The 14,594-nt window shown below is 37.8% G+C and overlaps 1 protein-coding gene across 1 annotated transcript in view; it reads right to left on the reverse strand.

Moving 5' to 3' along the window:
• Positions 1-743: 743 nt before the first annotated feature.
• The window catches only part of SKA2 (spindle and kinetochore associated complex subunit 2), a 31,786-nt gene continuing 17,935 nt past the window's right edge, over positions 744-14,594 (reverse strand). Inside the window, exons 3-4 of the mRNA XM_082372110.1 lie at positions 8,220-8,396; positions 744-3,069 (exon numbers count right to left, since the gene is read on the reverse strand). Coding sequence (XP_082228236.1) covers positions 3,001-3,069; positions 8,220-8,396 — 246 coding nt within the window. The 3' untranslated portion in view covers positions 744-3,000. The remainder of the gene's footprint in view (positions 3,070-8,219; positions 8,397-14,594) is intronic.

The raw sequence follows: 14,594 nt of genomic DNA on the forward strand, positions 1-14,594 counted from the left end.
CTTGCAAGCACTAAGTCAGATTCTGGCTAACATAAGCAAAAAAAAATTTAGTTGGCAGGATGCTAAACTGCTGTGTGTCGTTGAGAAACCTGTCGTGCCCTATTAGAATTCCTTAAGGAAAGGCTGACCTTGCCGTCCTCCTTTACCCACCCTCCGAATCTCCTAACTTGTGTATTACACAGCTTAAATGCCTATAAAAGAGGAACTGGTAAAAATTATGGTAAATTCATATATACAGCTGTTCAAAAGAATGACACGAAGATACCAAAAATATATTTAAGATAAAAAAAAAAAGGGCGCAGCTGCACTACAGTGTATGGTATCAGCCTATTTTTGTTTAAAATGTTTTTTAATTTGTATACATGTAGAAACATCTGAAAAAGTTGCAGTTATTTGGGAGAATAAGCATACTTATATTTTTTTAATTTCTCAAAATTAAAGTTGTATTTAAAATACAACCTAATTAAAATTAATTTGTATCACAACTTAAGACATAAAAACACTAGTAGTCACATAGGAGAAAACAATTATCCAGATGAGAAATAAAAAAGGTCTAAATTAGGTAGTAAGAGTGAAGGTAAAGTGAAGGTTGGATACAACAAACATTTCAAAGAATTATAGATTATAGAATTATAGATTTTATTAACTAAGAAGATAAAGGGATGCAAACTTTAATTCCAGCTAACAGAACAGTTGCTGTTAACAAAATAAGAAAATCAGTTAAATATTCTGGACATGCTCAATTTGAATATTCAGGTAGAGGTTTTTATTGGAAATTTGGATCTAGGTCTAGTGAAATAAGTTATACTTGGGAATCATTCCCCAAAAGGCAATAAATGAACCTTGGGAAATAAATGAATATATAAACAAGAGCAATTTTAAGAGGGATGAGGGGAAGAACCAACACTTAGAAGGTAACTTGTGAAGGAAGTCATAGAGGAAAAACAGTACAATCTAGTTTTTTTTCTGATTGAAAGCAAAACCCTTTAACACCAGTAACTTGTTAAGACCTCTTCATGATACCACCATTTTTCAATCCCACCATCACCATCACATCCCAGAGCCATACCATGACAGGAACTTCCTCAATATTAACTGCCTGAGTACTGAAGAAAAATAATATGTTACTAAGGTGTGACTTATTTATCTGTAATTTAAAAGGGGGGGGGCTACTTTCTGTTCTCCAGATATTCAGAAGCGACAAGACGATTTTTTTTTTTTATATAAGTATTGCTACTCCAGCTTTCTTTTGATTTTCATTTGTATGGAATATCTTTTTCCATCCCCTCACTTTCAGCCTGTACGTGTCCCTAGGTCTGAAGTGGATCTCTTGTAGACAGCATATATATGGGTCTTGTTTATGTATCCATTCAGTGAGCCTGGAGACAAGACAATTTTAACTGAAGCTACTCTTCCAACCCTGTCAGCTATTATAAGTTTGTTAATAACATAACAGAAAAAATTCTTTTAAAATTAAAGTATAATTGTATAACCTGTAAAACTAACATTTGATACACTTTTCCTAATCTTTCAATGCCTTGTTTTTATGACATATATAGAAATATTTATTGAAGGATTACTAAATATCAAACCCTAATACTTTACCATCTTATTGTGCTTCCAGCCATCCTGACACACACAAGTCAAGTGGTTTGCTCAGGGTCGTACAGCTAGAATTTAAAACCTGTGTTTACATCTCCGGTATGAGTCCAAAGCCCAATCTTGACAACAAAGCTACAATATCTGCTTCTCCTCTTACCTATTTAGCATAGCTTTAGCATTTCCCAGAACATTAACAGTAATAATTTACTGGTAACTTGACCTTCTGTTGTATAGATATACCATGATTTACTTTCATATTTACTTGCCATTAGTTTTTTCTTTTTTTTAATAAATAGGGAAGTTGACGCGTGCGCATACACACACACAAAACAAACTGGCAAGTAGCGGTTGCCAGTGACCCTCTCATTTCAGTTTCTTAGCTTTCATATACAGTAGAATGAACAACTACAGTAATATAGACCAGAGGAGAACAAAGGTAGTATTGAAGTATAACAGGGACAATCTAAAACAGCGTTTGAAAGCAGAGCTCAGGCTGCTCAACATTAGCAGGAAGAAGGAATAGGACAAAAATAAAAGTGAGGCTGTCACAGAAAAGCCAGCTTATTACTAAGTTAGGTTTTATGGGAGACTGTTAAGTCACACATTAACAGTCTCACCAATAATGTGACCACATCTGCAATCAGAATTTTCAATAATAAAATTATATACATATGTATAAAATAATACAAATTTTTTTCCTATCCTTTAATTTCCAAAGCATGTTCATTCACATTTGACTGACTGATAGTACATAATTTTCTTTTACAGTAGGCCAGGACATCTGTGTTATCCTGATTATACAAAAACAGATACAAAATGGTGTTGAGACTTACTTGCCTGAAATTACAAGACTAAGTGTATATGCATTTTTTTTTTTTTTTAAATTTTTGGCTGTGTTGGGTCTTTGTTTCTGTGCGAGGGCTTTCTCTAGTTGCGGCAAGTGGGGGCCACTCTTCATCGCGGTGCGCGGGCCTCTCACTATCGTGGCCTCTCTTGTTGCAGAGCACAGGCTCCAGACACGCAGGCTCAGTAGTTGTGGCTCACGGGCCTAGGTGCTCCGCGGCATGTGGGATCTTCCCAGACCAGGGCTCGAACCCGTGTCCCCTGCATTAGCAGGCAGATTCTCAACCACTGCGCCACCAGGGAAGCCCCCTGCATATATTTTTTTAAAACTCTTTATTTCCATTCCATCCCTTTGGCTGAACATTATGAGTACAATATCTGCCCTTCTTGTATTCCCCTCTCTTGTGGAAGGCATCACTATCCAGTAACCCAAGCCAAATCTCCTTTGTCATCCCGCCACCAACAGTCATCGAATGCTAACAAGACAGCTTCCTAAATCTCTCTGGAATTGATCTCTTCCCCATTAGAGTTCCCTTTTGCAAGTCCATTTCTTCATCATAAGTCTGACATGTGAGCTCTTAATTGCTCTGCGGCAGTTTTCTCTTCTTCAGTCAGTGGTAAGAGCTACAAAACAAATGACAAAATCTTTATTTCAAAAACCCTTAAAACGACAAGGTCCTACTGTATACCACAGGGAACTATATTCAATATCCTGTGATAAATCATAATGGAAAAGAATATGAAAAAGAATGTATATATGTATATAACTGAATCACTATGCTGAATAGCAGAAATTAACATGTAAATTAACTATACTTCAATAAAATAAATTTTTAAAAAACTTAAAAACATCTTTAAACACTGCTAAATTAACTTCTGCTTTGTTACACCAATAAATGTTTCCATAAGTTCATACTATGTATGTAATCACAAATTTAGGAAGGCAAGGAAAAAATACATATTGGCTATCTATATACAAGCTACTTTGATGTTTGAGTTTCCAAAGAACTTGCAATTAAATTGAAGAAACAAGACCAAGAAATCAAACAATTTAAGGACAGTAATTTAACAGAACCAAGGAAGTCACATTTGAACACCATATTCTAAAAGTATTTTGAAAAAGAAGTGGGAACAAAAATAGTCTGGAAGTTTCTTCAGAAGTAGAGATTTGGGTTAAATTTTGAAGGATAATTAATATGCTTTTATCTGCAAGTAATAGAGAGACATTTCAAAATGGATAAATAAGAAAATGTATTATCATTGCACAATAAATACAGAAGAAGGGCAGGTTTCAGGGCTGGTTTATGCTCAACAATGTAAGGACTCCGTTTTTTCCATCTAACAGCTCTGATATCCTTGATGGTGGCTTTATCCTCAAGCTGACAGGAAAGTGGCTCTATCAGTGCTAGCTATCACATCTGTGCACAATGTTTAGAAGAAGTAAAGCTTTCTCTTCCCAGGGGTCTCTCAGCAGTGAGGAAACTCTTCCTAATTTCCTACTTTCAGACTTTCCCTCCTATGTCATTTGGGTTACAAAACTATTTCTGAACCAATGTTAGTTAAAGGAAAATCCATTCCCCTTGCAAATCAGGCACACCCCTGAAGCTGAGGATAGCAGCAACTTTACCTCAGGCCTGAGTCTGAGGAATGGCACACATCTCAAGAGAGTCAGTAATCTTTTAGGCAGGAAGAGAGAACAGATGCTGAGAAAACAATCAGTGAACAGAATTCACAAAAGCAGGTAGGAGCAGCAAAAGCAAAGGGAAGGGGACTTCCCTGGTGGCGCAGTGGTTAAAAATCTGCCTGCCAATTCAGGGGACACGGGTTCAAGCCCTGGTCTGGGAAGATTTCCACATGCCGCAGAGCAACTAAGCCCATGCGCCACAACTACTGAGCCTGCGCCTAAAGCCCGCGAGCCACAACTACTGAAGCCCGCCCTCTGCAGCAAGAGAAGCCACCGCAATGAGAAGTGTGCGCACCGCAACGAAGAGTAGCCCCTGCTCGCCGCAACTAGAGAAAGCCCACGCTCAGCAACAAAGACCCAACGCAGCCAAAAATAAGTAAATAAATTTATATATTAAAAAACAAAAAACAAGAGAAGCCGAAGGCAAGTTGTAAGGGGCTTTCACAGAGCACCAAAAAACAGGCTAGCTGAAACACAGGGTTAATGAGGAAATAATAGGAGGTAGGACCTGAAGAATCACTCAAATAGTTACAAATCTGCTTAACTATATAGGTCATCTCTAGAGAGACTGCCAGATCTGGAACACCTCATACCTACAGAATCAGAATCTCTAGGGCAACGCTGTCCAATAGAACTTTCTGTGATGCTGGAAATATTCTGTATCTGCACTGTCCAATCAGTAGATGAAGGACTGAATTTTTAATTTTATTTAATTACTTTTAATTTTAATTTATATAGCCACATGAGGCCATTGGACACCCCACCTGGTTTCATTTATCAAGCCAACATTTGCCCAAAATGTTCACATGGATAAATGAAAAACAATTATAGGCCTTACCGCAGCCCAAATAGTAACAGAATTTCCCTCTTCTGTCTCAAAAACAGGAAATGGTATTATTCTGGCAAGACTTCGTTCTGCATGAATCCATGTTTCTCATTGTTATCTCTGAAATTCAAGAGATTTCAGACCATCTGTTTATAAAATAAAACTTCAAAGAGTTTTTCCACGAGTTAACTAGTCTAAGATGTGTAGAAATTTTTCTTCTTTAATACAAATGTTTCAGAGCATCGATGGGATACCATACATTCTTTTTTTTTTTTTCATTCTGTCTTTAATGCCTTTTTAATTTTCTATTTATTGCTATACTTTTGTTTGGGAGGGGTTGTTTTGCTATTTTCTATTTGGAACAAGTTTAGTCCTTTTTTTTTTCTTCTGATGGTCACCTTTACAATTAACTATATTTAAACCTCAGTGTCTTAACAGCAACTAAAAAGATCAGGAAATTAATATGTATTCCCTTCCTTCCACCTCCTTTTCTGTTCTTATCTCCCTATTTATTTTTTAATATTACCAATTCAAGTTTTTTTTAAGTATTATCAATTCAAATATACATTTTCTATCCTTCCAAATGAAAAACCACTCAACTTGATAAAAATCATAGCAAGATAATAACTGAACCGTTTTACTTTGTTTGCTTTCTGTTGTTTATGAACAAAGGACCATTTGCCCTAAGTAGACATCCCTTTCTTGTTCTTCATGTTCCCAAAATAATTTTAAAAGCCCTTTTGGTTATTTTAGAAGTTTTCAGAATCCTCAGCTCAATCTAGCCTTTGGCTTTCTTAACTATTCTCACAGTTCTGACCGTATGTCTAATATGCCTCTTTTTGTACTTGAAATTCCTTTACACGTCCTTTACACTCTGGGCTCATAGAACTATTTTTGGTTATATAACTCTCTATAGATGCCATTCCCTTTTCTTCCACATTTTGATCATAAAAATTTTCTCTTAACTTTCTACTACTATCTCATTTCTAAACTAGTGGGTACAAGACCCACTATACCCAACATTTCCCAACTTGGCTATCACTGATTCTAAAATATGATCTCCTTTTTCAAGGTTTATAACCTGCCTTTCAGTCATTTCTCCTTATTTGTCATCATCTGATCCAAAGTGAAAACCCTTAGTTTCCTACCTTTGATATAATTATTCCTCATTTCAGATACTTCAACTAAATGAAGACTTTTATAGATATTTAAATGATTTGGCATCCCCTATCACTATCATAACTACTTTTCTGTACCACTTTTTTAATCTCAGAAATATGCCATCTATTTATTGTATCTAATGGAGACAATTTTTAGTAAATACTCAAAAAATCATTTTTCTCTTTCATTTTTCTCTTTACTCACCCCAATTTATTGTGCTTCAATAAATTCATGGATTTCTATACATATATGTTGATATATACATCCAGAACTACTCTTAGTCTCTCTTCAAGATTTGTTTCCTTAGAACAAGTTTATGTGCTTCTGTTGTCAGGCTCTGATCACATGTACAATGAAGAATATGTGACTTGATTTTATTTATAAAGGTTATTACATACATCTTTTTTGCATTTTATTTATTAGCAGGGGATGCCACCCATACTGTTTAAATTCCTGCTCCCTGTTCCCTCTGTGCCCTTTTTAATTGCCCTCCCCTCTTCCACAATTTATTTCTCCATGACATAACACATACATTTAAGGTGTCATTTTACGATATTTACCCAGGCACTGTTCTCTTTTCCTCCATTGGTAACATAAAGAATTCTTGATCAAATTAACCTGGGTAATCAACCTTTGAGATCTACTCTTGCTACAAGCCTATAATTCAAGTAGCTTAAGCCATAATTTAGTTCGGACTTGGCAAATAAATACCATGTATGCTGCCCCTAGCAGCATGCCACAGCAGATAGCTTTTTTGCCATGCCCAGACACAGCTCCTTAATACAGCATTCTAAGCAGGTATTACCAGTTAACCGATTGGAGTTAGCACCAGAAATTAAAACCTATTGGACATCTTTTGTCCAGATAATTAAATTCAACTCTATGATTCCATCTACATTAGGCTATCTTTTCTTTCAAAAGCCCTCACCTTTGCGTTGTAAACGAAAATGCGACCAAACTCTTCAATTGGCTGTTCAAGATGTTAGTGCCTAGGTCAGCAGTTCATATTCTTTTTCCTACTCCGACATATCTAAAGAGTTTTACACATCAGTGATAGAGGATTACACTAAATGAGATTCTTAGAGTAAATGAGAAGCGGGTACAGAATGGAGGAAGAGGATGAAGGTCAGGCTTACCCAAGCCCACCAACCCAACTGAAGAAAAGGAGAACTAAAAAAAGTCACTGGGGGCTTCCCTGGTGGCGCAGTGGTTGAGAATCTGCCTGCCAATGCAGGGGACACGGGTTCGAGCCCTGGTCTGGGAAGATCCCACATGCCGCGGAGCAACTAGGCCCGTGAGCCACAATTACTGAGCCTGCGCGTCTGGAGCCTGTGCTCCGCAACAAGAGAGGCCGCGATAATGAGAGGCCCGCGCACAGCGATGAAGAGTGGCCCCCACTTGCCGCAACTAGAGAAAGCCCTCGCACAGAAACGAAGACCCAACGCAGCCATAAATAAATAAATAAATAAACCCAAAGTTAAAAAAAAAAAAAAAGTCACTGGTATAGATGCTTTCTAGATTTCTCAGTCTCACTAGTTCTTACAGGAACCAGCAGAACTGGTAGATTTAATAAGTATTAGGAAGATTTCTCTTCTGCCATGGCTACATAATCCAAGACAGCATACCTCTTCATTAACCATGTCAAGTCCACCTGCTCATTTTAAACTAAAAGGAGGGAGACTTCCCTGCTGCCAATGCAGGGGACACGGGTTCAATCCCTGGTCCGGGAAGATCCCACATGCTGCGGAGCAACTAAGCCCACGTGCCATAACTACTGAAGCCCGGGTGCCTAGAGCCCGTGCTCCGCAACAAGAGAAGCCACTGCAATAAGAAGCCTGTGCACCGCAACGAAGAGTAGCCCCGCTCACCGCAACCAGAGAAAGCCCGCACGCAGCAAAGAAGACCCAACACAGCCAAAAATAAATTAAATTTATAAAATAAAGAAGATGAGAGCTATTATACTTAAGGGAATCAGGAAAATCTCATTTCTATCAACAGTTCCAACTGCTGAATTTCAAAATGAGAGTTACTGGGGATTTATCTTTCAAAGAGAAATTCAGAATTAAAATTCTACAAATCCAACTGGTCAATTGAAAGCATTACCTTCAGGTCTGTTTGCTTTTGTAGTTCTTGTATCAAGGTCACAGTCTTATTGAAAGTAGCACAAATGCGGCTCTTAGTCTCTTTATGCTCGACAGCAATTGGTTTAAAGCGTGCATGCAAAGTTTGATAGCGAGACTTTATTGCTGACAATTCCTTTAAGAGTGTAACAGGATTTTTCTACATCAGGAAAAAAATTAATATATATTAAACCTGGAAAGGAAAAATTAAGCTTCTTTTAAGAATTAAAATATATGCAGCACATTCTACCATCCATTTAATAGAACACTGTATTTAATTATGCAACTATGGGACAGAGGATGGGAGGAAGGAAAAAAGAGAGAGGTATAAGACCTACATCCTATTCTCAAGGAATTTAAAGCCTAGGCACAGAAATAACCCCTCCCCTGCACTCACACACACACACACACACACAACAGCAATATTAAACAGCAAATAAGGTCACATTAGATACGTAATATTTGATGTATTGCTCACAATAATTAATTACACCATACTTCTAAAATACAATTCTAAATGTTATTTTACAGAAGGTGGTTTAAGGAACTATTTTGATTTGTTGAATAAGACAACTTGAAACCACTTATGATGAAATTCTTTTTTTTAAAAATTTATTTATTTATTTTTGGCTGCGTTGGGTCTTCGTTGCTGCGCACATGCTTTCTCTAGTTGCGGAGAGCTGGGCTACTCTTCGTTGCCGTGAGCGGGTTTCTCATTGAGGTGGCTTCTCTTGTTGCAGAGCACGGGCTCCAGGCGCGCTGGCTCAGTAGTTGTGGCTCACGGTCTCTAGAGTGCAGGCTCAGTAGTTGTGGCGCACGGGCTTATTTGCTCCGTGGCATGTGGGATCTTCCCGGACCAGGGCTCGAACCCGTGTCCCCTGCATTGGCAGGCAGATTCTTAACTACTGCGCCACCAAGGAAGTCCTGAAATTCTTAAATATACATGGGGCTAAAGTATGTATGAGCACCAATTCACTGACCTCACTATACAAAATGCATGCCAACTCAAGCAACTATATTTATAAATTACATTAGTTTTTCAAATTCATTTTGGAATATAAATAACCACTACTCCATAAAAGACATTTCAACCGGGTGCTTTCTGCCACTTGGTAATTCTTTTCATTCCCTGGTGGTTTCTTAGCAAACCCTCCAATACTAGCTATTCCAAACTTTCTCCACTCCCTCCAGTTTCCATCCACCCCTTCTTGGCAAAAGACCTCACCCCAACTACTTTACTGAGAAGACAGAAACCATCTAGGAGTTTCTACTCCTGCCTTTTCACCTGAAAATGAAAACACTACGGACATTCTGATCCTTACTTAGCCCCTAACACTACCACTATTTTTTTAAAAAATAAATTTGTTTATTTTATTTATTTATTTTTGGCTGCATACGGTCTTCTTTGCTGCGCGCGAGCTTTCTCTAGTTGCAGCAAGCAGGGGCTACTCTTGGTTGCGGTGCGCAGTCTTCTCATTGCCGTGGCTTCTCTTGTTGCAAGGCATGGGCTGTAGGGGCACGGGCTTCAGTAGTTGCAGCACGCGGGCTCAGTAGTTGTGGCTCTCGGGCTCTAGAGCGCAGGCTCAGTAATTGTGGCGCATGCGCCTAGTTGCTCCGCGGCATGTGGGATCTTCCCGGACAAGGGCTTGAACCCGTGTCCCCTGCATTGGCAGGCAGATTCTCAACCACTGCGCCACCAGGGAAGTCCCACTACCACTATTATTGTTGTGTCCTACCCATATCCTCCAGAACCTTAAATTTCCTATATTTCAATAACCTTTTCATATCTCCCTCTATACAGACCTCAAATATATATAGATTTTTCCCTATACTGAGGGGAAAATTAACTCTTCTCTTGACTGTTGCAATTCAAAACCAGTTTCATTTTTCTCACTCCATTTGCCACCAACCTTCTAAGTCCTATAATAATACACTTCCTAGGCCTTTTAATAATAAGGGGCCCTGGGACTTCCCTGGTGGCACAGGGGTTAAGAATCCACCTGCCAATGCAGGGGACACAGGTTCAAGCCCTTGTCCGGGAAGATCCCACATGCCGCGGAGCAACTAAGCCCGTGCACCACAGCTACTGAGCCTGCGCTCTAGAGCCTGCGAGCCACAACTACTCAGCCTGCATGCTGCAACTACTGAAGCCCATGCCCCTAGAGCCCGTGCCTCGCAACAAGAGAAGCCACAGCAATGAGAAGCCTGTGCACCGCAACCAAGAGTAGCCCCCGCTCACCGCAACTAGAGAAAGCTCTGCGCACAGCAACGAAAACCCAAAGCAGCCAAAAATAAATAAATAAATAAATACAATTAAAAAAAATAATAATAATAGAAGACCCCATAGACTAGAGTCCTTTGCCAAATTATTTTAAACAATCAAAAAGTCAGACTTGCTCTATAATTTTGATACCCCTCTTTTTGCCTCTCCTTATTTCTTTCCTATTCTAATCTTCTTAAAATGAACTGTTGATTTCCATAAAACTATACTATCTTGGTTATCTTCCCACTCTTCAAGTATCTCCTTCGAGGACCCTACCTCATGGCTATAGTCAGAGGCTCAGTTCATGGCCCTCTACTCCCCTCTTCTCTGGAGACTGATAAATAAAGATGATTCTAACAGGAATGAATAAGAACAGAAAATCTAACTTAAAGACTGTTAAAATAACTCTGCAGAGAGTGATCAAGACCTATGGCATGAAGAGTAGAAGCAGGAAAACGACAAAAGAGAGACACCATAAAAAAGTTTTAAAAACTTATAGTATGTTTGATATGGGCAAAGAAATGATAGATGACACCAAATGTATAGTCTGGCAAATAATATATATTAAGATGTCTTTTGGGATATCTACTCAGTAAACATCCCAATGACACTGAGACCTGCACCCTAACCCTTCATTTCTCATAATGTAGCTAGATATTCTAAGAGACTGCCAGTAGAAAAACTGGAAAATACAGTCAAAAAAATATCCTAAAAAGGAGGGGGGAAATAGACAAAAATGAAAATTGAAAGAAAAGATAAGAAAAATAGAGGATAGATTCAGGAAGTCCAATATTTCAGTAATGGGAAAGGCCACAAAAGAGGATTTCTTTTCTTATGAATATATAGGTAAGAAAAGTTATATGACTTTAGATTCACGTGTTTCATATTTAAAGAGCCCCACCAAGTGACAGCACAGTTAATGAAAAGACCTATATCATAATCATAAAATAATTATAAAATTTCACAGCATAGATAAAATATTCTTAAAGTTCCAAGACAGATAGGTGTGATGCAGGAGTTGGGGGGGGGGGGCGGGGACGGAAGGTATAAAATAAGAAGGAAGACAAATACAACGGATCAGGAATTAGAATGGCATCTATTTCTCAACAACAACACTGGAAGCTAGGAAACCACAAAACAATGATTTTAAAATTAAGAGAAAATAATCTCTAGAATTCCATACTCAACCAAACCATCCATCAACTAAAGGATTAAATAAGGGTTAAATAAATACATTTTCAAACATCTGACATCTCAAAGAGTGAAATATATGATCCAAACTAAAGGGAGTAAAACAAAGGGAATTACCAAAATTATGGTAAAGAAATTCCCAGCCATGCAGGAAGACTGTAGAGCCGAAGGTTAGATTGGAGCAGGAGGACAGACAGCACACAAGGGATGTGGAAGAAAATGAAACTTAGGGATGATGTGATGTGTCTGACAATGTTGACAGGAGTTTAACAGTTCTGGTAGAAAAGTCTGAGGCTGAATTAATGATAAATGCATAGAAAAACTAAGAAAACTGAAGGGGGAAAAAAAAGAAAACAATTATTAGCCCCAGAAAAACAAGGTGTGTAAGAAAGGAAAAGCAAACATAGTATATTGCGTGACTTGGATAAAAGCAACATTTGCAGAGCCATAATTACTGTGGTCTGAATGTGTCCCTGCAAAATTCATTTGTTGAAACCTAACCCCCAAGGTGATGGAATTAAGAGGTGGGATCTTTGAGAGGTGATTATGTTAAGAGGGTACAGCCATCATGAATGGGATTAGTGCTCTGATAGAAGAGGCCTTAGAGAGATCTTCCCCTTCTGCCATGTAAGGATACAACCAAAAGTCTGCAACCCAAAAGAAGGCCCCAACTTGACCATGCTGGCACCTAGATCTAGCACTTCTAGCCTCCAGAACTGTGAAAATAACTTTCTGTTATTTAAAAAGTACCCAGTCTAGTATTTTGTTATAGCAGCCCAAAAAACAGACTAAGACATAATAATATAAACAAATACTGAATGGATATATCCAGAAATTGTGAAGATGAGGATACTTATGGATAGTAAAGTATTTAATCTTTATCTTCAATAACAGGAAGTTATTAGTAATAACAGCTAAAATATATCGCATATTCTGGACCAAACAGTTCTAAACACATTATGTATATATATATTTTATTCTCTATTAACCTACAAAGTAGGCAGTAATAAACCATTTTATAGATGAGGAAACTAAGTACAGAGAGGTTAAGTGACTTGCCTAAGATCACAATGCAGAGCTGGGATTTGAACTAGAATAGTCTGTATCCAGGAAATCAGTAGATATTTCAGATCAGAGGAAAAATAGCAAAACAAGCATACTACTTAGAAATATAGAGGTAAATACAAGAAGATACTGAAATAAAAGTGTGAAACAAGGAATTACTGTTTGTAACTATGTACTTCTGTGACTTTTCTAATTATTTATAAAAATTAATTTGACAAAAATAAAAGTTTCAGGTTGGGAGGAAAATTGATTTGAGGGTAGAGGACATCAACTGTGAGATGGCAGGGGATCAGGCAAGTATAAATGGTCTTTAGAATGGAGCTCAGTAGTGAATTGACCAGAGAACTGTACATATAAACCATAAGAATAACGAATTCCCCAAATATTGATACAAATTTATAGGGGAAAAAATGTGTTAAGAACAAATCCTGATGATCTCCCAAACTAGGAAAAAAGAAGGAATTGGTGAATAAGGTGTAAGGAATAAACAGCCATAGAGCTAAGAGTTAACATAGGGTAGTTAGTCAATTACCCATACTACATGTTTTGTGACAGTAACTGGATCTAGTAAAATTGAGATGGCAATGATTAATTCAGGAAACGTGATTTTAGGACTTAGCACCACACCACAGAGGAAAACATTATTGTGCACACAGCCTATTTTGAGTGACTGGCTTCCTGGGAGCCACCGTGTTCTTTTATTAGTGTTTACAAACTATTCTGCACTTTATTTAATTTTGTGCCTATAACATTTCAATTCATTTTAGGGTTTTATTTATTATAAGTAGGTGATCACTTTTGGTAGCTCACAAAAATATACAAGAAGTGCTCTGGTTATGACAGTGCTAGTGATGAGGAAGAAGAAAAGCCAATATGTGAGCAAAAAACTCAACTAAGTCTTTTGAAAGAATCAAAAGGAAACATGCCATTAATTGTGTTACTAAATTTAAAAGAACCTACAGGACTTCCCTGGTGGCAGAGTGGTTAAGAATCCGCCTGTCAATGCAACGGACACGGGTTCGAGCCCTGGTCCAGGAAGATCCCACATGCTGCAGAGCCAATAAGCCCGTGTGCCACAACTACTAAGCCCATGTGCCACAACTACTGAAGCCTATGCACCTAGAGCCCACGCTCCCTCTGCAACAAGAGAAGCCACTGCAACGAGAAGCCCGCGCACTGCAACAAAGAGTAGCCTCTGCTCGCCGCAACTAGAGAAAGCCCACGTGCAGCAACGAAGACCCAATGCAGCCAAAAATAAATAAATTAATTATTAAAAAAAAATCTACAGAGAAAATTCTTGTAAAATAAAACAAAATTAGCTTTCTGCAACAAATACAGGTGAAAAACATGGTAATAGAAGCTTGTAGTTTACTGCATCTTTATATCTACCTACGTCTATTTTAAAAGTCTATTTTAAAATGTTGAGTTTTATACAGAATTACTGACAGTCTCCAAATACACATCACAGTCATTGGCACATAGTAATGTTCAATGAATATTTACTGCCATTTTACTGTGTAGAAGTATTAGAAGATAGTGCTACTGGATGTTTACTTTCTTGTTCATTGATACATATATAATCATTAGAACTAATGCCAGTGAAATCTACAAAGACTAAGTTCATGGTTTTCTTCCCAAATATAACACACAAAAAAGGAGAATTATTGGATAAATATTACAGGTGTTTAAAAAGTTATAGTTCCTCAAAAGTTAACATAGAATTATCGTATGATCCAGCAATTCCATTTCTGGGTATTTATACAAAAGAATCGAAAGCAAGGAATCAAACAGATATACATCAGATATATATATATTACCAATGTAGCATCATTATTCACA

This window comes from Balaenoptera borealis, assembly GCF_965194805.1.
Source record: "Balaenoptera borealis genome assembly, chromosome: 20".
Lineage (NCBI taxonomy): Eukaryota > Metazoa > Chordata > Mammalia > Artiodactyla > Balaenopteridae > Balaenoptera > Balaenoptera borealis.